At 41.8% G+C, this 25,698-nt stretch overlaps 4 protein-coding genes across 5 annotated transcripts; all 4 read left to right on the top strand.

Moving 5' to 3' along the window:
* Positions 1-3,235: 3,235 nt before the first annotated feature.
* si:dkey-191g9.7 (uncharacterized) lies at positions 3,236-8,188 on the top strand. Of its 2 annotated transcripts, XM_067236706.1 has the most exons (3): positions 3,236-3,369; positions 4,646-4,718; positions 5,210-8,188. In XM_067236706.1, the coding sequence occupies exons 2-3, from the start codon at positions 4,680-4,682 to the stop codon at positions 6,785-6,787; spliced, it is 1,617 nt and encodes a 538-aa protein (XP_067092807.1). In that variant the 5' UTR covers positions 3,236-3,369; positions 4,646-4,679; the 3' UTR covers positions 6,788-8,188. The 2 variants fall into 2 exon arrangements, with proteins under 2 accessions (XP_067092807.1, XP_067092808.1); XM_067236707.1 differs by lacking the exon at positions 4,646-4,718.
* Positions 8,189-8,565: 377 nt separating this feature from the next.
* polr1c (RNA polymerase I and III subunit C) lies at positions 8,566-11,830 on the top strand. Its single transcript, XM_067236560.1, has 9 exons — positions 8,566-8,665; positions 8,921-8,992; positions 9,143-9,250; positions 9,347-9,479; positions 9,592-9,723; positions 10,507-10,659; positions 10,848-10,997; positions 11,096-11,212; positions 11,404-11,830. The coding sequence occupies exons 1-9, from the start codon at positions 8,594-8,596 to the stop codon at positions 11,520-11,522; spliced, it is 1,056 nt and encodes a 351-aa protein (XP_067092661.1). The 5' UTR covers positions 8,566-8,593; the 3' UTR covers positions 11,523-11,830.
* A 167-nt stretch (positions 11,831-11,997) lies between these two features.
* Positions 11,998-17,004, top strand: fbxo28 (F-box protein 28). Its single transcript, XM_067237093.1, has 5 exons — positions 11,998-12,192; positions 12,979-13,088; positions 13,758-13,896; positions 14,312-14,507; positions 14,710-17,004. The coding sequence occupies exons 1-5, from the start codon at positions 11,998-12,000 to the stop codon at positions 15,228-15,230; spliced, it is 1,161 nt and encodes a 386-aa protein (XP_067093194.1). The 3' UTR covers positions 15,231-17,004.
* A 2,051-nt stretch (positions 17,005-19,055) lies between these two features.
* degs1 (delta(4)-desaturase, sphingolipid 1) lies at positions 19,056-25,554 on the top strand. Its single transcript, XM_067236168.1, has 3 exons — positions 19,056-19,227; positions 22,332-23,074; positions 23,716-25,554. The coding sequence occupies exons 1-3, from the start codon at positions 19,146-19,148 to the stop codon at positions 23,860-23,862; spliced, it is 972 nt and encodes a 323-aa protein (XP_067092269.1). The 5' UTR covers positions 19,056-19,145; the 3' UTR covers positions 23,863-25,554.
* The last annotated feature ends 144 nt before the right edge of the window (positions 25,555-25,698 follow it).

Here is a 25,698-nt window from a genome sequence, read left to right as displayed (position 1 = left end):
AGAGATATCGGATGTCACCCTTCTTCCTCAACAGTGTGATTTGCGGGCCGTTTAATCACTCACTGATGAATGCGCCACAACAGTGTCTCTGTCACTGTTCACAAACTTGTTATCTATCTGAAACGGTCTCGCTCTCCTCCTTCTCTCTCTGTCTCAGTTTCTCTCTTGTATTTGCACACACATACCTTCACACAGATACACGGAAATGTACAAGAAACACACCTAAACAAACACATGCTCCCGGAGGGGGCTGTGTGCTGGGATCTGTGCAGTAACCGATACTACTTGAGATTAGCGCTGAGCATCTCATCTTGATAATACTTTGGGCCATAGGGTTAATTCTGTACTTACTCTGACAATCTAGTAGGCTGGTGCTTTGTGATGAGCAACAGGATCTAACTGGGTTTCTTTCCTACAATTTCCCTCTCACTCTTTGCTCACTCTTTGAAGCACAACCCCTTAATCCCAACACATCTGTCACGGGTGCAGTCCCCCCCCCAGCCTTTCATCCATCCATCTATCCATCCATCCTGTCTCTCATCCACCCCAGATCCAGATGTTAAGTCTAAGTTAATGAGAGTCCTCCTTCTAAAGCTAACCTTCCTTCCCCCACCCCTTGATCTACACAACCCCCCAGCCCTCTCCATTAACTGATGTAACCAGTACCACAACACACTCAACGTAGTCTCCACACAGACGTTCCTCCTCACCCCACACAATGGCGTTTCTGGACATGCTGGCGCTATATAGGTGAAATCTTAATATCTCCCCAAAAAAGAAGTGCCATTTTCAGGTGAAATAACACTTTAAAATTGTACTCCTAGAAACACAAGATAAATGCAAAGTGCAACAGCAGGTGTGGAAAAAAAAAAGGTAAACAGAAAATAATACTTATATTATATTTATATATTTTATTGCATTTGTTTATTCCTATATTTTTTGTAATGGTAAAAAACAGATTGAATTGCCCTCCATATATTAGTATTTTGGAGGTGGGGGTGGGGGGCTCCAATTAGACAATCACCTAGGTTGCCCATGCCTAGACACGCCCCTGACCCCACACATCCTTTAGAGACCATAGACATCTCCCTAATCGCTGCACTGCCTATTAAGATAGAGTAATTAGGCCTATTTTTGCCTTTTGTGTCTGACTTATGCTATCATTAGCAGGCATGCCCATCTCAGCGCATTGCCTAAAGGTAAACAAGCTCTGTAATTTGATATTTCTGACAAGCTTGCTTGATGGCAGCCAGTGATGTCTTATTACTCTGACATACATCAAATGTTGTCCTCGAGTGTACAGAGTATGCTATCTCCTTCATCTCCCACCTGTTGCCGTGGTGAGGAGAGACCCTTTGTCATAGTTACAATTCCCTCTTCCTGTACAGCCGAACCCAGATGCCCCTGAGACAATAGATTGTCACCATTTATTGTGCTTCTGAATGGATGCTTGTTTTGTGGGCCGGACACAGCTTTTGTAATATCTGAATGTATTTCACTGTACAGTTCATCGGATGACATTTTGCTGGTGTGGAGGAAATTGGGATAAGCACTGCTCCTTACATTATTGACTAATCAATCGAGCTAATCTATAGAACGTTCACTAATCAATAGAACTTTCACTAATCAATAGAACTTTCACTAATCAATAGAACTAGTCATTAGATTCTAGTTAGTATGTTCTCATGTGAGTTTGCTATTGATGACAGTATGTTGTATCTTTGTGTCAGGTTGAATAGATGTCCGGGGCCAGGAGAAAGTACTGGGTTAGTCTCTTGTGATGACGACGGGGAGAGCTCCACCTATGATCTCTCTCTGCCCTGAGAGTGGTCACGGGCTGGGAGCTGTGAATCTCTTTCTCTGTGACTGTTGTAACACCATGACTGCCTGACTGTCACTATCTATGTTTACATTCTTGTGCCCTATAAAAGATGGTCCTCTGGCCTGCAGAGCAGAGAGAGACATGATTGAGACCTAAGCCTGGTGTTGTGTTGTCATTTATAGTCAGAGGTCTGTTTTTTCTCTCCCAATCTGCAGATTGATAATACTTATAATATCCAGAACTCAACTGAACTTAGTCACTCCGTTAATGAAGAGACGGACCAAACACTTTCTTCGTCAATGGTGTACAGTACAGTATGACGAGAAAGAGGTCATGAGAATCTTCAAAATGATGTATAGGTGGTGTAAAGGCAATGACTTGCATAGCCTCCAAATCTAAATGTGACACTGGCAAATGATGTTCACATCTTTGAACTGATTATACAGTACATTTCTATCATTCTCAACAAACACATGGCATATGATGGGGAGGGCATATGTCTAGGTGTGAAAGCAGACGTTTCTCTTTTTACATGACAACCATGAACATTCCCAGCTGATGAACCGTCTGTTGCCTCACAGGGACTTGAAAAAATGAACATTCAACAGAGTCCCATTGAGTATTGCAGTTGCCATAGCAACAGGGACAGAGTGATGGGGTGTGGGTAAGGCAATAGGGGTTAGAGCTGGTGAAATATATATATAATATATATATTTATATATATTGTGTGTGTGTGAGAGTGGGATGAAGGGGGGATGGGAAACGGTGCTTGTGAGAAAGAGAGAGAGAGAGAGAGAGAGAGAGAGAGAGAGAGAGAGAGAGAGAGAGAGAGAGAGAGAGAGAGAGAGAGAGAGAGAGAGAGAGAGAGAAAGAGAGAGAGAGACCACACAAATAGAAAGAGAGTGTCTATTTGAGGGGGCGGCAGTTATCATCACGAAAAGAAAAAAAAATCATCGCATTCATTCATGCATTTTCCTCCATCTCTTTTTTTCCCTCTTCTCTTTCTCTCTCTCTTCCAGGTGGATGGAGTGACAGTGACGCCGGCTGCCTGACTATATCTCCTCATTATCATTCCCCTCCCCCTCCATCCCTCCAATCCCCTCCTCCCATCTACCCACCACCGCCATACACAGCCAAACAGCCACCTCCATCTAGCTCTGCCTCCTATCCACACTCGGTCTCCACGAGAGGGAAATTGAAGATTTGCAAGTGCAGCCTCACATTTGTAATCAGATGAAAGAAGGGATTATCTAAAGGTTTCCTCCATCTTGTTCACGGCTGGGGCCGAGATAGAAAGAGGAGAGAGGGAGAGGGGAGGGGGGGGGAGGAGGAGGAGACTCGAAGAAAGAAAGAGGGAGGGTGTAGTAGGTAGTGCGTGGCTAGAGGGGGAGTCACCTGTGGATGTGAGGGGGGGACCAGCTTCTCTTTTTCCTCTACGAGATCCTGGATTGACGTCGGTTCTTCAGAAAGCTGGGAAAACGAATTGAAGCCTAGTAAAGGAGAAGAAGTGAAGAGAAAGACCTCAGGCACGAAGCTCAGATTGAAAGGTAAGCAGGCGTTACTGGTCTGCATGAGAAAGGCTGTCAGTATTTTCTGCCCTGAACTACCTGACTGTTAGATTTCAGGGTTGTGTTTTGGAGTATGATTTGTTAGGGAGTGTGTACATGTGCGCAAGTTCCTATGCATACTCCTGTTTGTGTGTGGTCTGGGGGGGCGTCATTTCACTTACCAGGGTATTTTTAGCACCATTGAGGTAGGAAATCCATGCAGGCCTTGAATAAGTGAGTCAGGAAGACAAGCAACAATTGGCCATACTTTTATCCACCTTATATTGGACTGCTTTCTCAGGGTAATGTTTCCATCTAAAGCACATTTTTTGTTGTTTTAGATCTATTCTCGATGGATGATATATAGATTTTTATGTGTTCGGGGTTTTCAATTGGCATACTTTTGCAGAAGGTTACAGAATTTGATAATATTAGGCAAAGCAACAGGATCATATTACATCATTTTATTTCTTGATGAACCTTTATTTCTTGACCTAAGACACAAAAGCTGCACGTCACTCATCCTACTCCCATCAACACCAGTTTTCACACATATCAAGCTCCTTGATGTGGTGGGATCGTTGTGTGTGATGCCAAGCCCTTCCTTTAAAAATAGCTGCACACCTCTTCAGAGTCGACAAAGCGACTTCTGATCTGAGGACCCTTGCAGATAGGTGCCCAACATGGTTGCCTTTCCAAAAAATAATAAAAAGGCCTCTTGCCTGATTAGAGAACCACTTGCAATTTGGGCAAGTAATTTCCTGAATAAGTGTGGCCTTTCACAATGTTAATTGACATTAGGATTTGCTAACCACATTTTGAAATACACAGTGTTATTGCATTTTAATATATATACAATATGTAATATATTCAATCTTTCATTCCAATGGCATGCTTGGGAGCTAGAAAAGAATCCCAGAAATCTATTCCAGCATTTGTTTATATGTTGTAATTTTACTCATCATCAATCTTTCCAAATGGTTGCTATCCATATGGCCTATTCATATCTTCCAGTATGGTACCTGATTGTATCGCGCAGACAGGTGTTGCCTATACTCAGGACTGAGTGGACTGAGGTCCCCCCTGGGGTTAGGGCAGCTCACCACCACCCTCTGATGTTCTTAGAAAGGCATTCACTTATATAAAGGAGGGAGGGATAAGACCTTTAACAACTCAAATACAATGGCCATTTTGTGCAAGCAGTAGTGTCCCATGTAGTGTTACAGCATTATGAGGACGGCCAACACTGTGTCTTAAAAGTAAAAGGTTTTTACAGATCCTTGCTGTACGGTGGAACTCAGACCAAAAAGATGCAGCATTTTGGCCTCCAACTAATGCTTTCTAAGAAGGTACAGACAATCCTATGTTTCTCTTTTAAGCTTATGGATAAACAGCTGATCCAAAACTAATCTGATCGGCCTAATCTCTGCCTCTACCAGGGTTACCTGACAACTGTCCATGCCCACCCGTCTGTGCCCCAACCAATACCCTCTTGGCTTTGTTTGTCATCGCAATCTGTTGGCAGAGACAATGAAAGCTTTAACACTTTAATGAGATCGAAAGCAACATGAAGAAAAAGGGGTTTTGATCATTAAAATGTCTAGAACAGTCAAAAACCTACGGTCTTCCAGCCGACTAGTGTCTACTGCTATGTAAGGCCTGCAGCCCACCTCACCATCGCGAATGAGTCATGTGAGAACTAAGGAACCAATTTGGTTAGTACCAAATCACTGTGTTCATTCCGTTGTCATGATGCACTGTGTTGGCTGCTCTGAGAGGGGTGATTACGGGTCTGAGATACTCACGCTGGTAACATTCTCTTTCTCTTTGTCTGCCACAGGGTTTTCTCATGGCAGAGGGCGGGCCACCCGCTTCTGAGTTGTTCCCAACGGGGGGTGCCACGGTGCCACTTGATGGGGCCCTCTCCGCTGACCCCCTACTGCCCCTCTCCAAGAGCTCTGTTGACGTGCTGACTGCCCCACGGCACCAAGAGGAACCAAAGACATCCAGCGACCGTCAAACTTCATTTCTTCAGAGAGACAATGCTGGTAGAAGTCAGGTGGACAGTCAAAAGTCACCTGCAGACCCCCGGTGTACTACCCAACACCCGGCGGATCCAGTGCCACCCAGGACTTCAGCCCGCCCCCACAGCATAGCTGAGGCAAATGCATCACAGAGGCTAGGAGGCGTTGCAAATCATAGCCTCCAAGTCGACCGGGGCATGATGTTGTCTGTGTGTAGGGAAGGCCTTGCAGTCTCCTCCACCTCCCAGAGAGACTTGAGATGGGACAGGCTGGGACCAGGACCGCTGCCTGTTCAGAGGAGTCATTCCGACATCCTCCATCTGGTCAGGGAGGCTGGAGGCCCGTCGCCCCCTGGTTACCCTGGGAGAGACACCCCTCAGGAGGCCCTTCTTCAGGCCCACCCCATGTTAGCCTGCAAGCAGGCCATGCAGCTGCAGCACTGCAACGCAGTCACCACCACCTGCCGCGGGGGAAACAGCGGAGGAGGTAGCCCCAAGCCGCAGCCTCCGGGCGGGTGTGTCAGGATGTGCAGCTCTGGTCCTTCCAATCCTACGTCGGAGGTCTGCGGAAATGCTCCCCACCACCACCCGCACTGTGAGGAGGGTATGTGTCACGGCGCGTTTGTCCACCATGGGACCCTGGAGGACACGTTCGCGGCCTACTGCCACCCCCAGCCCATCCCAGCCCCCACCCAGCAGGCGCCACGCCAAGCCGGCGTGGACTCCGATTATCGTGACGCGAGATTGATGGCGGGTCACCCGGCAGCTAACCTCCTGGCCCTCCCTCGCCTCATCTCCTCCGTCAGTGAGACCGGGCTGGACGCCAAGCGCATGCTGCGCTGCTGCAAACTCAACTGCACCTGGGTGAGACCACTGCCCCCTGGTGGTGGAGGGCCGCCGCAGGGGGAGGAGTACGGCGGCTGTAGTACCCGAGCCGCCACAAGGGAGACAGGGACCATGACAGCCTGCAAGGAGCTCAGGGACGCAGGGGTGCAGACAGTCCATGCCCCTGAGCCTCCCCCACCCCACGTCTTCCCCCAGGTCTGCCTGGTCGAGGACTCCCCCAACCGGGCCGAGAACGCTAACGGCGTGGCGGAGGTGGCGAGCGGCGGCCAGAAGACCCCGGTGAAAGAGGTGAAGTGGGACGCGGAGGGAATGACGTGGGAGGTGTACGGGGCGTCGGTGGACCCTGAAGAGTTGGGATTGGCCATTCAACGGCACCTGGAGCTGCAGATCAAGGAGACGGCAGGCCGTGCCGCCAAGCTGTCTCGCCAGGACACCATCACCTCGTGCAAAAGCAGCAATGACACAGGGCGCAGGAGAAAGAGGGCCGGGGTGATGGCCTCCATCCGCAGTCCTGCCTGCTGCGCCCGCTCCAGCACCGCGGTAGACTGATGGAGGACAGGAAGAGGGAGTGAAACCCAAACACTGTGCTCCTTGGCCAAGATGGCAGCTCATACACTCGATATTGTGACCCATATAGCCTACTAAAGTATGATCTGTCTTACAGCAGGAGAAATACATGTTTCCAAGAACCCACAAATATATAGAAAAACATGGCAAATGTAGGTACAATGAATGAAGGACAGAACAGAACTAAATGTATGAAAAGAAGGTTTCTTATTGCTTTGTTATAAGCTTAAACGTATATGTATTAAGCCTGTTCTCCTTTAATTTGCAAAACTTTTATCACATTTTGAGAATGCCCCTTCGACATTTTCCAGTTGGGTCATTAGGCTACATTGCATAGCTAAAGCTAGCCTTGGTGTATGGATATGAATAGCTGCAAAAAAGCCCCAAAAGAGAGAAATAGGCTACTGTATAATAGCAATCTTTGATTGACTGTGCCTCATCATCCGAAGAAAACAATATCTTTGGTTGGTCTGCCGTATGTGGTAGTTTACAGTGGTCATTTGCAAAAAAAGTACCATGAAATCAAACTTTATGTAATCTGTTTTGTACCCTATTTCAACGTTTCATGTTTTCATTATCAATGTATTTTCAGCAAATAGGAGATTGTGCTTGTGTTATTATTGTGTGTTTTTTCCAGTCTAAATCCACAGCCAAAAACAGGCTTAACTGGGTTGAGGGTTCAGTGTGTGTTTTGCTGTGTGACTTGTTCATTCATCCATAATGGCAAAAGAAAAGATTTGAAGATCTATTGTGAGTCCAAATATTATTAGAATTAGAACAGTATCTTCACAATGTACTGTGCTATAATAACCCTTGGTAGCAGTGTGCAAACCTGGTGTTGCACAATGGCAATTGATCAGTTTGATTGATCTGTAACTAGGAATGGTGTGTAAGTAAAATGATGTACTGAATTAGGTTAAAGAGTGAAACAATTTGTATTAATCAAGAGCAGACAAACAAAACAATCTTAAAACCAGATTAGAATATATTTGTATTATAGGCTACTATTGCTGCAATGTGGTATATAACAGTTCAGTTTGTTTTGGTAAAACTGCTTTAAGTACATCATCACCATTTGAATCTTGGAACTGGCCCTGTGTTGTACACTGATAGTAAATCAATCAAGAATCAAGTAAGGAATTTGTTTATGTTCCATACAGAATAATTTTTATTAATTTGACTAGTAATGACAATAACAGAGATGCCAACTGAAGTAACATTGGTTAGTATTGTTGAGTTGTTGTGGAGGAGGCCATATTTGACAGGAATTTTGTAGATTGTTGCTGCTTTCTATATACAGTCTGTATACTGTAGTTATGTCACCTGTCGGTTGATTTCATGATGGAAATGTCATGTATCTCAAAATGTGTTCTTCTGACTCTTAATGCCAGCAATAAAGTATATAAATAATGTGTCTTTTTGTTGTTGTTGTTGTTGTTGTTGAAGCAGTGGCTTCGAGAAACAAAGCTTTGAGTGAATGTCAGGTAAAATGTCACTCTGTTGGTTTTGGTTTCGCTAGTTCAAATCAATCCTCAGGGCTCATCATGTTGGTCTATTATAGTGCCACATATGGGTTAATTGTCCCTCTATCCCCATAGGTAGGTCAAGGTAGTTTCACTACTCGTAAAGCCTCACTGCTTGGGATGCATTATAAAACAACTACGGTGCTTGGACCATGAATAAAGATTTATGTTAATGACCCCATCTAGTGGAGGTTACACGCAGCGAGTACCACCGAAGAAGTACAGATAGGCGGGGATAACAGACGTCAATGAAAACATTGTCAAAATGGCAGCGTCCAGGAGCAACGTGGATGAAATTCGGAATAGAGTCATTTTACAAGAATTTGGTGTTCGGAATGTAAGTAGTTGGTCAATCTTCTTGTGTAAAGATAAACCGGTAACTGTATTTTTGGTCGATGATTGGGAAACGTACGGGTGGATAAGACTGCTAACTTGCATGGTTCAGGTAGGCTAGTTCAAGCTAGCAAACCTAACTGTTGACCATACCGGTGGTATGCTAGTTCACATGTGACGTTCAGCTAGCTAACATGTTCAAATCAGTTGTGCTTAAGGCTTAGCTAACTTTAGATTTGTTTTATGCAAATGCTTGCAGGTTCATACAACTGACTACCCTGGTAATTACCCGGGCTACGATGATGCATGGAATATGCAGAAATTCCAAAAGGTAACTTCTTATCGTTGACACTGCCTGTCGATGAATCTGAGACCGACATGTATTTTGCACATAAAAAAAAGAAAATGTTGAGGTGATTTATTGTGAAATGTCTTCGCTGAATCAATCATAATAAAAATATATAATCACCATTCTTTGCAGAATTTCAGAATCGATATTGTGGAAATGGATGAGACAACCATGGAGTTCGACATGGTGGGAATAGATGCTGCCATTGCAAATGCCTTTCGTAGGATAATGCTGGCTGAGGTGATTGTGTGCAAGATGATTGTGGCTGTATTAAAGTGGATGCATGCAAGTGACACAACTTTGGCTACCAAGGACTTATTATCTTTCTTCTCTCAGGTTCCCACCATGGCAGTTGAAAAAGTGTATATCTACAACAACACATCTATTATACAGGATGAGATTCTTGCCCACAGACTAGGCCTCATCCCCATCAAAGCTGACCCTCGTTTGTTCGAATACAGAAACATTGGTACATCCCCCCCCCCTCTCTTTCATAGTCTATGTCCAGTAATTCAGTGTAAGGCTTAAGACTGTCCAAAGGCTTAGTATTTTTTTTTTCCTTTGTCATTTTCTTTTCTCAGGGGAGGAAGGAGGGGAAGAAGAAGGCACAGAAATAGACACAATTCAACTCCAGCTGAAAATCAAATGCACTAGGAACCCTAGGGCCCCTAAAGACTCGTCTGACCCCAGGGAGCTGTACCTTAACCATATGGGTAAATAAGGAGTCTTAGACCTCAATACAAATACATTTGCTCTCACTGTCTATACTTGACACATCACAAAGCTACACCTAACATTATAATGCGCAGATCATATAAATCCTTGATGAATACCCCTATAGATACTAGCCTGGTCCTAACCAGACCCCTGTACATTTAATTTGTACAGAGGGTCTGGGATTGCTCCATTGACAAGCGTTTACTTCCTTGAAGGCGGATACTCTGTTGAAGTTTAAAACTATTGGATCTGCTCAGAGCCACTGATCTGCCATAACCAATCGCTAGCGTTCGCCTTAGCCAACTCCTTCACCACTGCTGTAACAGAGCTAGCTGCCGCAGCCGGAAAATCAAACCTTTCCCGAACCCTGTGGGGAGGAGGGCCACAACATCATGGCCACCAACAAAACTCAGCAAGGATTGTTCTTGCTCCGGCTTTAACTTATGGATATTCGGCAGCGTTGCCACAACAGACCGAATAGCTTCGCTCGCATCTTTCTCTGCGCCATTACTGAACTACAACTCAAACTAATGCACAACATCAATGTCATCGTTCTCAGCCACTCCCTCTGTTCGCTGATTGGACCTACACATTTTTTTCTTCTGAAAACCGACTAATACACAGAAATCCCAGACCTAGTACAGAAGCAAAATCAAAATTGAGCGGAAGTACGTAGGAGGGCAGAGCCAGGCTATATAGATACAGCTCAGTTTCAATCAATGTAGGATTTTGTGTTCCTGTGCATGGTCGCTCATTTGACCTCTTGTCTTTCTACTCAGTGTACTCCAAGGACATGAAGTGGGTCCCGATTGGGAACCAGGCTGACGTGTTTGCCGATGCCAATATTGGCCCTGTCCACGGGGACATCCTGATAGCACAGCTACGGCCAGGACAGGAGCTTGACGTTGTCATGAGCTGTGTGAAGGGCATCGGTGAGATACATTTCTGTCAACTCAGACACTGGGAATATTTATTAGTTTAGATGGATTTAATATTTGGTTATGTATAGTATATTTCAGACCTGTCTAATTTGAAGACTTCTCAAATAACTTAAAATACATATTTCTAGTAAGCTGTCTTACTATTCTGATTGGCTAGCTCTTGTGCTCCAATCCTACAGGTAAAGACCATGCAAAGTTCTCACCTGTTGCAACAGCCAGCTACAGGCTCCTCCCAGAGATCACTCTAATGGAAACTGTAGAGGGCGAGAAGGCAGAGAGGCTGAAGAGCTGTTTCTCACCTGGTGTAATTGAATTGGAAAACTGCAATGGTAATAACTTAATGGAAATGATTTCCACAAGCTTTTCCTTACATAATGAGTTGTTATACCATTGATTGGGTTTATGATTGTGGTCCTCTGCCCTGCAGGAAAGGTTATTGCCAAAGTTGTGAACAGCCGCCCAGACACATGCAGTAGGGAGGTTCTCAGACATGATGACCTCAAGAATCTTGTAAAGCTGGCCAGAGTGCGGGACCATTTCATCTGTATGTTTGCCTGTGTATTTAATCATTTACCATCACTAATTCCACTCCTGTTGCAGCTAATACAGATACAATAAAGACATAGCAAGCACCACATAACACATCTCTTCAGTTGCATGTTATTGTAGTCAACATTGTGTGTAGTTTTACATAGATTTCCCTTGTTGTTCATTTTTTCTTTTTCGCCCTTACAGTTTCTGTTGAGTCCACTGGCATCTTACCTCCAGATGTTGTGGTCACGGAGGCTATCAAAGTTCTTATGAGTAAATGTCGGAGATTTCTCAATGAACTCGACTCAACAGAGGTGGATTGAAAGCAAATTCAGTTGGACCAAATGCATATTCATCATATTTCCTGAAAAAGAATGGAACATTGGGTTAATCTGGAGAGTGTCATGTAACGTGATTCAAACTGTTGGATTTGCTCAAATTAAATCGGTGGAATACTGATGCATTTGATGCTGAAATGGAACTTGTACAGTAGAGTGTTTTGTATTCAGATGTGTTTGTTGTTACAATTATGAAAAATTAGTAATTTTCCTGAGTTATGTTGCCAGAGATTGCTGCCGTAAATCTGGATGAACCTGCTCCAGATAATAATTAAAGCGTGTCATTCAAACTTACAACCTTGTTGTCTTCGTCTATAGTATAATTTTTTCAGACCACTCCTAAATTTGTTTTTAGAATAGGGGTGGTCATTGTACATTTTCGAAGTACTACGATCATGAGGAAAGGGATTACGCCCCCCCCAAAAAAAACACATTACGTCACTTCCCATTCTCTAGTTAGATGAAGATGGCGGCCGTTGTAGAGAGAGTTGAGGGAGGTGTAGGGTCCCTGGATTCCGACTCGGTGTCTCCGAGGTTGTCTACACCACCACCCGATCAACCGCATCAGAACAATCCTCTACTTGGACTCCCTATTGTGGCTATTGAGACCATTCTGAATTTCTTGTCATACGACGAAATTAGTCTACTACGCTTGGTAAGAGAGAACAAAACAAACTGCAGCTGCCTAGTATGCGGAGTCTACAAGCGGTAGCTAGCGCTAATTATCAAGCTAGCAAACACTATCTGATTGAGCTGAGGTCAAGCAATGAAAAGCAATGCATTCGTTTTATTTTGCATGTGTATGATAACGTCTTGGTGTCCAAGTTCCCTGTACTGATGCAAACTATTATGACGGTTGTAATGGTTGCTACTCCTTTTTTCTGGCATTGGCCTTTAAATCAACAACGCAGGAGGTGCTAGGCTGGCTGGCTAGCTAGCCAATGTTAGCTCATCGCAGGTTGCGTGCAGGGAAACCCGTCTACCAACAACTAGGGCCCATATATTGAGCAAGAACTATGTAGGTAAAAAGAAGAAACGATTGGCGAACCAATAATCAAAGGATAGATAGCAAGTTGAATTCCAGAGCCTCAGTCTTATATTAATGAAACAAACACGTGCAAAGTAACTATGTAATCATAATATGGTCATAATATTTGCACAATTTACTGATATAGCATTAAATGTTAACTTTATCTGAAGCTTTTTGAGCCAAGATAATCTGCATTAGTTGTACACTCAACTTTGTTTATTCAGCCACCCAACACTTATCGTAACTTTAGTAATTTCATAGTTTACCACGTTTACTGGACCTGTGTGTGCAGACCTTCATCCCAATAGTCCTTTTTACATAAATAAATGAAGTTACATGCTTGTAAGGCAGTATTCTTAAAGCCAGCAAACATGCACGTAATCATACTTGTTTGTCCCTATTTCCTGCCAGGTATGCAAGCGTATGGACATGATCAACCAGCGCATGCTGAACCAAGGCTTCCTCAGGGTGGAACGCTACCACAGCTTGTGCCAGAGGCAGGTCAAAGCCCAGCTACCTAGGTTAGTGTCTTCTACACAAGGTGGAATGGGAGACTTGTGGTTATCCCATAATAATTGATGTTCCTATTTAAGCATACACAAAACAAAATGCCATCGGGTTGAACATTTATTTTATTTGGCTAAATTATTTGAAAACATCTGTACAATTGGAAGTGCTTTTCTCATAGTTACCTCAGAACAGTCGAAGATCTGCATTGTAGAAAGGTGTGTTGACACCAGTGAAAACTTAAACTCATGCAACTCAGCATTTTAAATCATTCTCATCCAAGTCAGCCTGTAATTTTACTCACCTTTACTGTAATTTTATCAATTATTTTTCATTCTCTTACTTAATGCCCATGGGCTGTAGATCTGTCTTTTCTTGGTCAAAGCTGGACTGATGAGTGCATATAGAGGGCGCTAATGCACAGAGCCCATGTATATATGAAGCAGGTGAGCAAGGATAAAGTGACTCACATGGTGTACTGAAAACTGACCCGTGTCTGTGATCTCTGTGAGAGCAAGCCAAAATAAACAAAAGCAAATATCTGCCATTGCATAATAGTACTTCTATCGCGCCAATTATGTATTGCCCTTATATGTATACAAGGAAGGGCAAACTTTTATTAATATTTGGAATGTGTTTGGCCTGTGTGTAAATGTTTAGTGGGATTATTATTTGGTTGGTAGGCGTGAATCAGAGCGAAGGAACCACTCATTGGCTCGTCACGCTGATATCCTAGCTGCTGTTGAAACTCGCCTGTCCCTTCTCAACATGACCTTCATGAAATATGTGGACTCCAATCTTTGCTGCTTCATCCCTGGAAAGGTGAGTACATAATTATATAAATCCTCTAATGTAGACCTCTAGGACAGAATGAATTTAAAGTAAATCTGTGTAAACAAGTGTATGCTATTTGTGGAAAGTGAGTCATTTTTTTAATTCTCTAATTGTGTGTGTGTGTGTGTGTGTGTGTTTCAGGCCTTTGCTTAATTATTCCGCCACTAGATGGCACTCCTGCCCCTGAAATCTATTACTAGTTCACCGCTATCATAAATATGAGCCTTAATGTTTATACTTAACTCACGACAAAGGAGTTTTCTTGCCTTGTTTTGTGTAACACTGCAGTAGTTAATGAACCTAACAATATATATTTTTAAATAAAACACAATCCAATTCTCCCTTACTGGGAAGTATTTGCCATGTGATTAACCTCCTGTGTGGGTTCTCTCCCTCCCCTCAGGTGATTGATGAGATTTACCGCGTGCTGCGCTACGTCAACTCCACACGTGCTCCCCAGCGGGCTCATGAGGTCCTGCAAGAGCTGCGGGACATCTCCTCGATGGCCATGGAGTACTTTGATGAGAAGATCGTTCCCATTCTGAAAAAGAGGCTGCCTGGGGCAGACTTGTCTGGGCGCCTCATTGGATCTGCCCCAGGTTGCTAACTAAATTAACTCTAAAGATGTCCATGTTTTAAACGTTAATTTAGCAGATGCTTTTAATACAATGGGTCTAATTTGGATTTGTGGGAAGTGTGTTTGCACCGATTATTCTCTCATTTGATCTTTTCTGTTTTACAAAGTTTCCCATAGTACATGAAAGGTAAACCACACACTCTCTTCCTTCCTTTCCCTTCTAGTGGCCGGCCCATCCACCTCCCTGACCACCATGTCTCTGCTGGCCAAGAACACGCCATCGCGCTCAGAGATGACCAAAGTGCAGCAGCAGGTGAAGGTGAATGGGGCGTCCATGACGGCCCTGCGGAGGGAGATGCAGGAGGTGCGTGTCAAGCAACTGGAGCAGCAGAAACAGCTGCAGGACCAGGAACAGAAGTTGCTGGAACAGACGCAGGTCATCGGAGAGCAGAATGCCCGGCTGGCGGAGCTGGAGCACAAGCTCAGGGAACTGATGGACAGCGCCGTTGGAGGAGTCCCGCCCAGCTCTGGGTCCAGGCCGGCAGTGGCCTCCACATCGGCCTCCTCTTCCGCCGGGTCTCCCTCTTCCGTCACGGCAGTTGTGGCAACCACACCCGGTGCCATGGCCACAGCAAGCAGCGTTTTGCCTGGAGGGGCGGAGGGTGACTGCAGCCCACCCTTTAAACGCACCAGGAAGAGTTCAGACCTACCACGGCAGTCCAAACGCCTGCGCTGCAAGAAATAAGGAGGCGCTTTTGTTTTGTTTTTCAGATGTGATAATTGCACCCCCTGCAAGTCTGTTCTATGTCAGGAGTAGCTCTAGTGTTAATTGCCCCCATGCCCTACTTCCACTATGAAGATGACTTCCTTCATACAGGAACCAAACACAATGGGTGTGTTTTGGGGCAAAATGTTGCCATGGTATTTATTTGGGTACTGTGTTGCTCTCCATAGTTTAACCACTGACCCTAAAGCCGCTCTGAAATTTGCACATTAGGTGACAGGTTAGGCTTCATTACAATCATAGTTTGACTGAGTACTAAGCCACTTAACGGTCAATACTGGCTCATCAACAAAAATTGATTCCCTTAAAGGGCATTAACTGCTAGTTTGAAGGGAGAGAGGGCAAAGACATGTCTTTGTGGCATAGGTAAAAGTAATTCAAGGACCTTGCTGGTGTACAACTATTAAAAAAACAAAACATTTTGCTCTGACATTAAAACGTCCTGTCTACAATACATGGTCCCCTATAAAGTAAAAATAACTTTGTCATATTTTTTTTGTTTTGTAAGGTTATCGCAAGGTGGGATAGCCTTTAACCTTCTGGTTTCTACCCATTTCCTAGTGGTATGCTGTTGTCTTCACGCGTATTCATAGGATGGATATATTTAAATCAACACTGCATATGGAATTATTAAATTGATCTCACCTGCTACCCAAGGAGTCCTTGCAACCTACATTTGGTGCATTATAGCATAAAATGTGGTTTTATGTTATAATGGTTTAGGAAAGTGATTTTAGTTATTCTACCGATCATGTCAGTGGAGAAATCTTGTGCCTCTGTGAACTATTGGAAGAGAAAGGGGGCCTTTTAAGGGATTTACATCGAGTACCCAGTTTTAACATGTATCACAGCTTATACAGAGATCAAAATTAAATTTCCTGTGACTAGCTTTTATCCAATGGTGCTAGAAATGAATAGCTACATTGAAAACACACAATTGATTCTACCTGTGCGATTGTTTTAAAGATGTGAGACAGCTTCCTCATCTTTCTTTTTATCTACTTTGTTATCCTGTCTTCATAAACAGAAAGGCTAGAACTATATTATATACAACACAAGGTGTATCTCTAGACTCATGTTTGCCAAACAACAGATTTGCAACTACAGTAGAGTTAAAAGCACCAACGATTTCATGAAGCTTTCTAGGCAAGGAATTTGGAAAGGGTAAAAGTGATTAAGTTTGACAACAGACACGCACTGTTTCATTTATCTTGCACAAGAGCACCCTTCCATTGTCAAGCTCTCTGCACACACACTCGCCTTTTGAGGTTAGCTTGTGAGCCCATATTGTGGCTTGAAATTATTTTTGTTAAAAATGAACTTAACCACTCATAGCATGAAACCTTTGTGAGGCATACAGGGAAATGCAGTTCACTATTGGGTGGATGGACCGTGTATTTGAAACGCTTTGGGTAGGAAACGCAACAATGTTATCTAGTGGCTTAAATGGAGACTACGTCTCAGGCTAGAAATGACTGTATTGTTAAATTCATGTACTTCAAATGTAGACAGGATTATTTCATGTACGTTTTAAAGAAATCTTATGTTGTAAATGAGCCTGTTAGGGGCTAACTGTATGGTTTGTTGCACACATTACTATTACAAATGTTAAAATCAATCCAATTAAAAGAAGTTAACATATCCATACACCAGTGAGTATGTTAGTATGATTAATTTAATCGTATTACAACGACATCCAAAAAAAGGATTTTATCACATTAAGGTACCAACATGAAAATAATAAGAAAATATTATGTTCACAAAAATATCTAACTAGTTTTTGGTTTTAAACAATGTATTGATATTTATACGTTTCTTAAATGCTTTATCAGAGTGATGCAAAGTGCGTGGTAGCCTAAATGCAAGGTTCTGAAAGTAGATTAGGGACACAGTTCAGGTAGTTGCATACAGTGCCTTGTAACAGTCTGTTTACATAAGCAAATGTGTGTTTTATTTAACTGTAGCCTATAAAGTAGACCAATTAGTCTACAGGTCACAGTAAGCGCTGTTCTGTTTTAAGCTTTTGTTCTTATTTTGTCATATAGCGTGGAATATAACATCAAACATTTATTTACATGCATTCTGCTAGCAGATTGTTTCATCCAAATTTAGGTTGGTGAATAAAATGTTTTACTCTCCGTAGCATAATGCTCGAATAGGCTAATATATATATATATATATATATATATATATACAATTTTTTCTCAGAAGTTGTTTAAGTCAAGTACGACGCAATAAACTAGGTAGCTAGTCTAGCTAGTTTGATACAAAGAGCACTCGCTGATTAGCTTGTTGTTGTTGTTGGCATTTTGTTGTTGTTGATGTATTCGATTGCAATTAAGCTACCAATGGTGTTTGATCGATGAAAATCAACAACAACAAAATGCCAGTAACCCATGGGATGTGCTGCGTTATGGATTTGAGGAATCAATCCAATTAAAAGAAGTTAACATATCCATACACCAGTGAGTATGTTAGTATGATTAATTTAATCGTATTACAACGACATCCAAAAAAAGGATTTTATCACATTAAGGTACCAACATGAAAATAATAAGAAAATATTATGTTCACAAAAATATCTAACTAGTTTTTGGTTTTAAACAATGTATTGATATTTATACGTTTCTTAAATGCTTTATCAGAGTGATGCAAAGTGCGTGGTAGCCTAAATGCAAGGTTCTGAAAGTAGATTAGGGACACAGTTCAGGTAGTTGCATACAGTGCCTTGTAACAGTCTGTTTACATAAGCAAATGTGTGTTTTATTTAACTGTAGCCTATAAAGTAGACCAATTAGTCTACAGGTCACAGTAAGCGCTGTTCTGTTTTAAGCTTTTGTTCTTATTTTGTCATATAGCGTGGAATATAACATCAAACATTTATTTACATGCATTCTGCTAGCAGATTGTTTCATCCAAATTTAGGTTGGTGAATAAAATGTTTTACTCTCCGTAGCATAATGCTCGAATAGGCTAATATATATATATATATATATATACAATTTTTTCTCAGAAGTTGTTTAAGTCAAGTACGACGCAATAAACTAGGTAGCTAGTCTAGCTAGTTTGATACAAAGAGCACTCGCTGATTAGCTTGTTGTTGTTGTTGGCATTTTGTTGTTGTTGATGTATTCGATTGCAATTAAGCTACCAATGGTGTTTGATCGATGAAAATCAACAACAACAAAATGCCAGTAACCCATGGGATGTGCTGCGTTATGGATTTGAGGATTCATAGAAATAATCGTTTTCTAAAAATCCTGATATAGTCTAGTATACTGGACAATTTCTACAGTCTGTTTCCACCAGGATATTAATCCCAGTAGTTCCCACTAGTGCCAATTAAGGATGTAGCTGATGAAATCCTTAGTCTAATTTTAAAGGATAAATAGTTATTTTGTTGAACACACACTCATTTTGCATCACAATGAACATTCAGAACAATACAGTACGTTCAGTTCACGTTCACCAAAATTATGAACGAGTTCATGAACTTTCGTTCAATGAACCCGTTCAGACGCAACACTGGTGACAGACAGCCTATTTTATTTACCTTTAAATATATTTACGAAGAGGGATTTGTGTTTCAGCTCTGACGAGAATGATTAAGTTGTGTTTTTATTTTGTTTTATTTTTTATCTGAAGAATACATTCGTGATTGTACACAATTTCCTATTTTCAACTACAAAGCAAGACCTTAGAAGGAGGCGCAAGCCCAAGTGGGCGGAGAAAGGTACTACTTCCACCGACAGAAGGGTATAGTTTTTTTAAGGAAGAGCCGGAGCCCGTTAGGTAACGAGGTTTTGTTGCATGTTCTTGAATAACGTTTGATATATTATTTCAGAGGCATTTCACGTCTCATAACGGAGAGAAGACATGGGGAACCGCGTCGCCCGTGAGGACTATGAATGGGTTTATACAGATCAGCCGCATGCCGACAGGAGGAAAGAAATATTGGGTGAGTCCGTGTGGCAAACATTTTTGTTTCCGTTAGCTATGGCTATCGCGTCCACAGTGCAACAAAACGTTAGCTCATCCTTTACAACGTTAGCACCTAACTCTCCCAACCAAGAAATGTTATATTCCGGACATGATTGAATATGCCCTGGATGAGTCAGCAAGCTAATCAGCGAGTGCTCTTTGTATCAAACTAGCTGACTAGCTACCTAGTTTATTGCGTCGTACTTGGCTTAAACAACTTCTGAGAAAAAATTGTAATGGAACACTCCCAACAATTTGTAATGGAACACTTGAACAAACCAGGTTATCTGGCCTAGCTATATTATTGAAAACCCCGCAAAGTAGTTACAGCTAGGCAATTGTTAGACCCATACAACAGTAAACTAGCTAGATATACTAACGTTAGCTGTGTGTATTTTTGTTACGGTGATTGGGAAACCGTTAGCCATCGACCTACTAGCTTACGCGGTAACGTTAGCTACATTAACCAACTACAGTAGTTAGCTGAATTATCAGTTGCTGCAATGCCAATGGCACGGTCTTTCATTCAATATGCAGTCGCAGCCTAATTGTAATGTTTTAGTTGATGAGTCTCATTGAGACTGACAAACAGTTGTAATGGATAGTCAAATTAAATCAAGTAGCAAATAACTTTGAAGATGCTCTGTAGACCTAAGCAAATTCCACGATTTATTGATAACAAATATATATTAGTTGGCTAAATCTGAGAAATTAGGGAAACGGTGATCTGGATTGCAGCAAATGGAAAGTGCACATGTCACATGACATGAACATTCAGTCGATGCGATGTAAAACGTTGAAGCTACCAAGTCCAGAAGTCAAAAGGTCAGCTAGCCTAGCTCTATCTTAAATATTTTAAGCATTGTGGTACTCGGCCAAAATGTCTGGTGTATATAAAGCTGAAACCCATTAAGTTAAGTCCCATATGACTTCAGATCTTAATTACAAATCAGAATACATTTATAACAATAGGTTGGCATTTGTGCTTCTTGTTACCTTAATGTAGTTTTTCTAACGTTAGCATAACAGATACTTAAGTTAATTGGCTTATGGAGAGTCCTGCCATTGTACACAGAATAAGGGCCTGTTGATATTATAAAGAACTCATTGACAGCAGAGGCTTACCCAAACTTAAAAATTAATGGCAACATGCTCTGCTGGTGCAAAGTTGTTAGGAGACATTAAGGTACTTTTCTGGTCTTACGTACAGATACAAGTATTTTGTCCACTTTTTGGGCCTAATTTAAAGTGTAGGTAACTTATTTGGTGTTTTAGAGTTTAGTAGGCCCTTGCTGCTAACTGAGATCACATGTCTCAGGCCTCACCCACCATACCAGCCCCCTTGCAGAACAATGTGGCTTTCACTCAGGGAAGAACTTTGCTGTGACTTGTTTGTAGTAGATAAACAGCTATTACTCTGCAGGCTATTAGCCCTACATTTCATGACCGTTTTTTCTGTGTGGGCCTTAAGCACATTTTGAGGAATAAAATGTACTAGTTCAAATACATTATCTCAGGCGCAAACCTGAAAAACTACTGGTAGGGTTCTCGTAAGTAGTGACTAGATGGTTAGCATACCAATACAATTAGACTATTACAGCCTGCCTAATTATGCCAAGCTCTCTCATATTAATCTTTAAGTAGCCTTCTGGAGTCTCTGAAAATACAGTTCATAGAAGTGGCCCAGGCAAGTAAGGTAATAAGATGTTGCAGACTGCATATGATTGCCTCTGACATCTGTCAGCAAACTGAGGAGAATAGTATGTAGTCTGCTGAACCACCCTCACCCTGCCTCACTTTACCAGACTTTCTTGTCCATGTCAGCAAGCCTTATCACATATCACAGTAAAACCAACTGGTCAAAGAGCATCGCAGAACCTTATGGGAAAATGGCTTTAAGATAATAAAGCCAGCATTGAGTACTGTTAAAGTTATTAAAGTTGTCCTAGTCATAAAGGGGTTCATACGGTTACAGTAATGGTGTAGTCTACTGGAATCCCACAGTCCATACACGCGTTAGCTATACAACATTCAAGGTCAACTGAACTTGACATGATACTAAGCTTTCACTGAACTTACCCTTTCCCCATTTAATCAATACTTTTAAGTCAAATGTCAAACTGATCATGTTTTGCCTTTGCTCAAAAGATGATAAATTACTTGCTTGAGATTACATTCTGTATACCACTGATGAATACACAACAATAAAAGGTACTACCATCTGGTGGGTGTGTAGCAATTTTGCCACAGTTTATGATAAATATACTGCATTTCAGTTATAGGCAGGCCTTATTTGCCTGCATCACTGCTAACTAATGTTTGTCTTACCACAATGCTGATAAGCATTTGAATAGGAAGTTTATTTTTTTATTTTTTTACTGCTGCCAATGCCACATAATTTCCTTGTAACAAATTAATTTGTCACTATTAGGTCATCTGATTTGATTAGGCATGAGGCTATATTTTTAATTTGGGAACATTCTCAGGTTTTGTGGAGTTCCTGTGAAAAAAATGAATGTTACTCACATGTAAAAAAAAATTACAAGGCCAATCCATTGATGTCGGAATTGTTATTGTAATGTATTTGCATGCAGGTAAATAAATATGCTGGCACTGACTAGACCATGTGTAGAAATCTAATATCCCTAAATGTCAAACAATATTGTAGCAACCCAGTTGCTTAGCTATATTTAACCAATGAAATTGCTTTCTCATGTCACAATTTACTCAGAATTGCATCAGGCCATAGAAATCTGTACTATACTGGTCATAAATCATATCAAAGGATGATTCTTAAAATGTTTATATGGTATGGTGAATGGTACCAAAAGATTTTTTGATTCTGTATAAGTATGCCAATGAATCATTCCCATCCCTATTTTATATTTAAGTTTGTAACTACATGCATAGTATAGGAGACTATAAAGTGTTCGCATTCTTCAAAAATAATGTTATTTTCCCAACCTTAGTCTAAACATAATAGGCACACCATTATTGTTACTTAAAACATGTTTTCATGTTTGATGAAATGGAGAAATGTCAGACTTGACCAACCAAACCTGCTTGTTTGTTTTTAAACAGCAAAGTATCCTGAGATCAAGACTCTAATGGGGCCAGACCTAAGACTCAAGTGGATTGTCTGCCTGATGGTGGGCATTCAGTTCTTGGCGTTCTACCTGGTTAAAGACCTGGACTGGAAATGGGTTATGTTCTGGACTTACGCCTTCGGCAGCTGCATCAATCACTCCATGACGCTAGCCATCCACGAGATCTCTCACAACACCGCGTTTGGCAACAACCGGGCGATGTGGAACCGCTACTTTGCCATGTTCGCCAACCTGCCCATCGGCCTGCCGTACTCGGCCTCCTTCAAGCGCTACCACCTCGACCACCACCGGTACCTGGGAGGGGACGGCGTGGACGTGGACATTCCTACCAACTTTGAAGGCTGGTTCTTCTGCACACGCTTCCGCAAGTTCATCTGGATCATCCTCCAGCCTCTGTTCTATGCCATCCGTCCCCTCTGCATCAACCCCAAACCCATCACCAGGTTGGAGCTGACCAACTTGGCTGTTCAGCTGGCCTTCAATGTCACCCTCTACTGGCTGTGGGGAGCCAAACCCGTTGTCTACATGCTGGCCGGCTCTTTGCTGGGGATGGGTCTGCACCCCATATCAGGTCATTTTATTGCTGAGCATTACATGTTCCTGAAGGGCCACGAGACCTACTCTTATTACGGTTCCCTCAATCTGCTCACCTTCAATGTGGGCTACCACAACGAGCACCATGACTTCCCCAGCATCCCAGGATGCAGACTTCCTCTGGTATGTAAACATGTGGGGGTGGTGGGGAGAAGACATTCAAATGTTCATGTTATGGGCTGTGGAGGCGAGGCCTAGTTAGATTACGTACAATGTAACTATTAACCTGACTGTAAGCACAAAAGGTAAACATCATGTAGCCAAATGTTTTTCTAGTCGGATCATTGTGGGGTATATAAAGCTCGTTATTCACGTAAGCCTGTTTTAATAGCACTTCCGATAGTCATACCAGCCTATTATGTAATCCGCCTGTAATAAAACGTACGTTTAAAGTTATAAAAACACTTTTCTATAATCGAATTACAACAGCAATATGCCAACCATTTAAAAATGCAACCCATAAAGGTTATATAAAGATTTTATTGTCCTTTTTCTGAAATTGACCAAATTAACATGTTTTAGTGTCTGCATGCTGGGTTATTTAAACCGGGTCTTACAGGGTTAAATCTTTTCTAAAGAAACGTTTTAGAGGGAAGGCTTCTTTAGCTTGCTACAGTAAGGTCACTGCTTAAAACATTTTTTTATTTTTTATTAATGAAAATGAGTTATAAGCACTTCACACAAATTTTCATATTATGTTCTGTTTGGAATACGCTGAACATGAGTAACAAAGTCATGTGTGTTTACCTCCACTTGTAACACAGGTGAAGAAGATGGCCCCTGAATACTATGACGACCTGCCCCATTACACATCATGGGTGAAGGTCCTGTATGACTTCATTATGGACGACAAGCTCAGCCCTTACTCTCGAGTGAAGAGGACCCTGAAAGGGGATGTTAAGCTGGAGTAAACTGCTCTTCTGTTTGTCTAGTTGAGCAAAATCCATCATCCTGACACAGGCTGAAATTCACCAGCCCAAATATATTTTTAACGGCTTTGCATATTTAATAACATTTTCTTAATATGCATTTGTTTTTTTTATTTTACTTTTTTCAGGTGTGGGAGTTCAAGTTGTGACACGTTTTTAGAATTTTTTCGTTTTTCATATCCCCTTTATTTAATAAGACAATAATACCTTAATGTTAGTGAATGAAGAAGGCTGTAACATTCATCGTAGAAGCAGCCTTTACTGCTCGCATTCCAGTCATCTACTGTCATCATCGTTAGGAGTTGGTTCCTTGAAAATACTTTGCACTGTAATGTAGGCTAGTTGTTTGTACGTGCTTAAAAATAGGCTGGGTGGAGTTTGATTCTATATTTGAAGTGACGTTTTATCTTGGGATAAATGACTAAATGAATTCAAATGTAAATCTCGGCATGATTCTGCAAACGTTGGTTGTTTAATAAGACTAGGTCACTGTAGCATAGAGCGAAATGATTGGTTGCTTTATGTAACAAGCAAATTCGATTTCATGGTTGATTTAATTTTGGAAACACTGTACAATATTAAGTTACTACTTAATATTGCACATCACCTTATGGTCAAAGATCTAAAAACAATTTATTGTGTACAATTGTTTTCTTGCAAAATTGTGTACTCCATGTAGTGTACTCCATGATGTCATTCCTCACATTCTGTAGTTATTTTATGTTACTTGGATCTGAATGTTTATATTGAAGTTGCTAATTCCTCTATCCAACATCACTGATTTTATAAATATTCTAGGGGACGGGCAACAGTCAGTGCTCAAGATCTTTAAATGTGACAGCTACAGTTTTGTTTCCCTGCATAATCACTAATCAAATAGTTAAGTGGAGGAAAGAATGGAATTAGCAACGCTGTACAAATCTAGATCAAATGTTTTGTCTTTGAGTTTGTATCTAGACCAAATGTGGCCTTGTGTGCAATGCATTTTTTACTTGTCAGACAAGTATGGAAATGCAAGACGGCTGAACTGTTAGCTAGGTGTCCACAAAAGCTAGTCTTTAGTCAGCTTCAGTGTTTCCTCTTGGTTGTATAGAACAATTCATGGCTACTTGTAATATGAGAATTATCTTGACACCCTTGTTTGTCTCTAATAGAAACCAAATCTAAGGCCAACTGAACTGAAACCAAATTTCTCTTTCCTCTGGTCCTGACCCGTGCCTAACACTCACTTTATTCTGACGCCTGAATAGTTTTGTGTCCTTTACATTTGCGAACCAGGAAGCACTGTTGGAGGAACCTGATATGGAGACAATAGAACTGCTTCCTTTGACAACATCCTCAATCTAAAGAGCAGGATAGACAGACTATATAATCCACTATTATTTGTCACTTTAAAATGGCTTTCACTGAGGGATGAAGGCCTTGATGGTCACGCACCAGATGTTGACTGGATGTGTTTTTCTTAGGGCCTCTGCAACAGGGGTAATAAAAGAAACTGTGGGCTGTTGCAAATACATCAGTATTAAAATACAAGCTGAACATGCTGGAGAAAGTCTTAATTTTTTGTTTTGTCCTCAGCCCAATTGACAAGGGTCACAGTTCCACCCTCATTGTGTAACCACTGCCTTTTGCTGTTATTGCCTCAAATGAGTTATATTAAACCAATATTCAATATTTCTCTGGTACTGTTATTGGTTTGCAGTGGAGTCCACCAAGTCACGCTTTTTAGTTTTTCATAGTTCCTTTAGTCATTAAATATCGATTCACAGAAAAGGCAGTGGTATGCTAGTACACCATGAGTAACATCAGCTCGTCACA

This window comes from Osmerus mordax, chromosome 5, assembly GCF_038355195.1.
Source record: "Osmerus mordax isolate fOsmMor3 chromosome 5, fOsmMor3.pri, whole genome shotgun sequence".
Classification (NCBI taxonomy): domain Eukaryota; kingdom Metazoa; phylum Chordata; class Actinopteri; order Osmeriformes; family Osmeridae; genus Osmerus; species Osmerus mordax.
The sequence above is the reverse complement of the archived record's forward strand: the minus strand, read 5'-3'. Positions and strand labels throughout refer to the sequence as shown.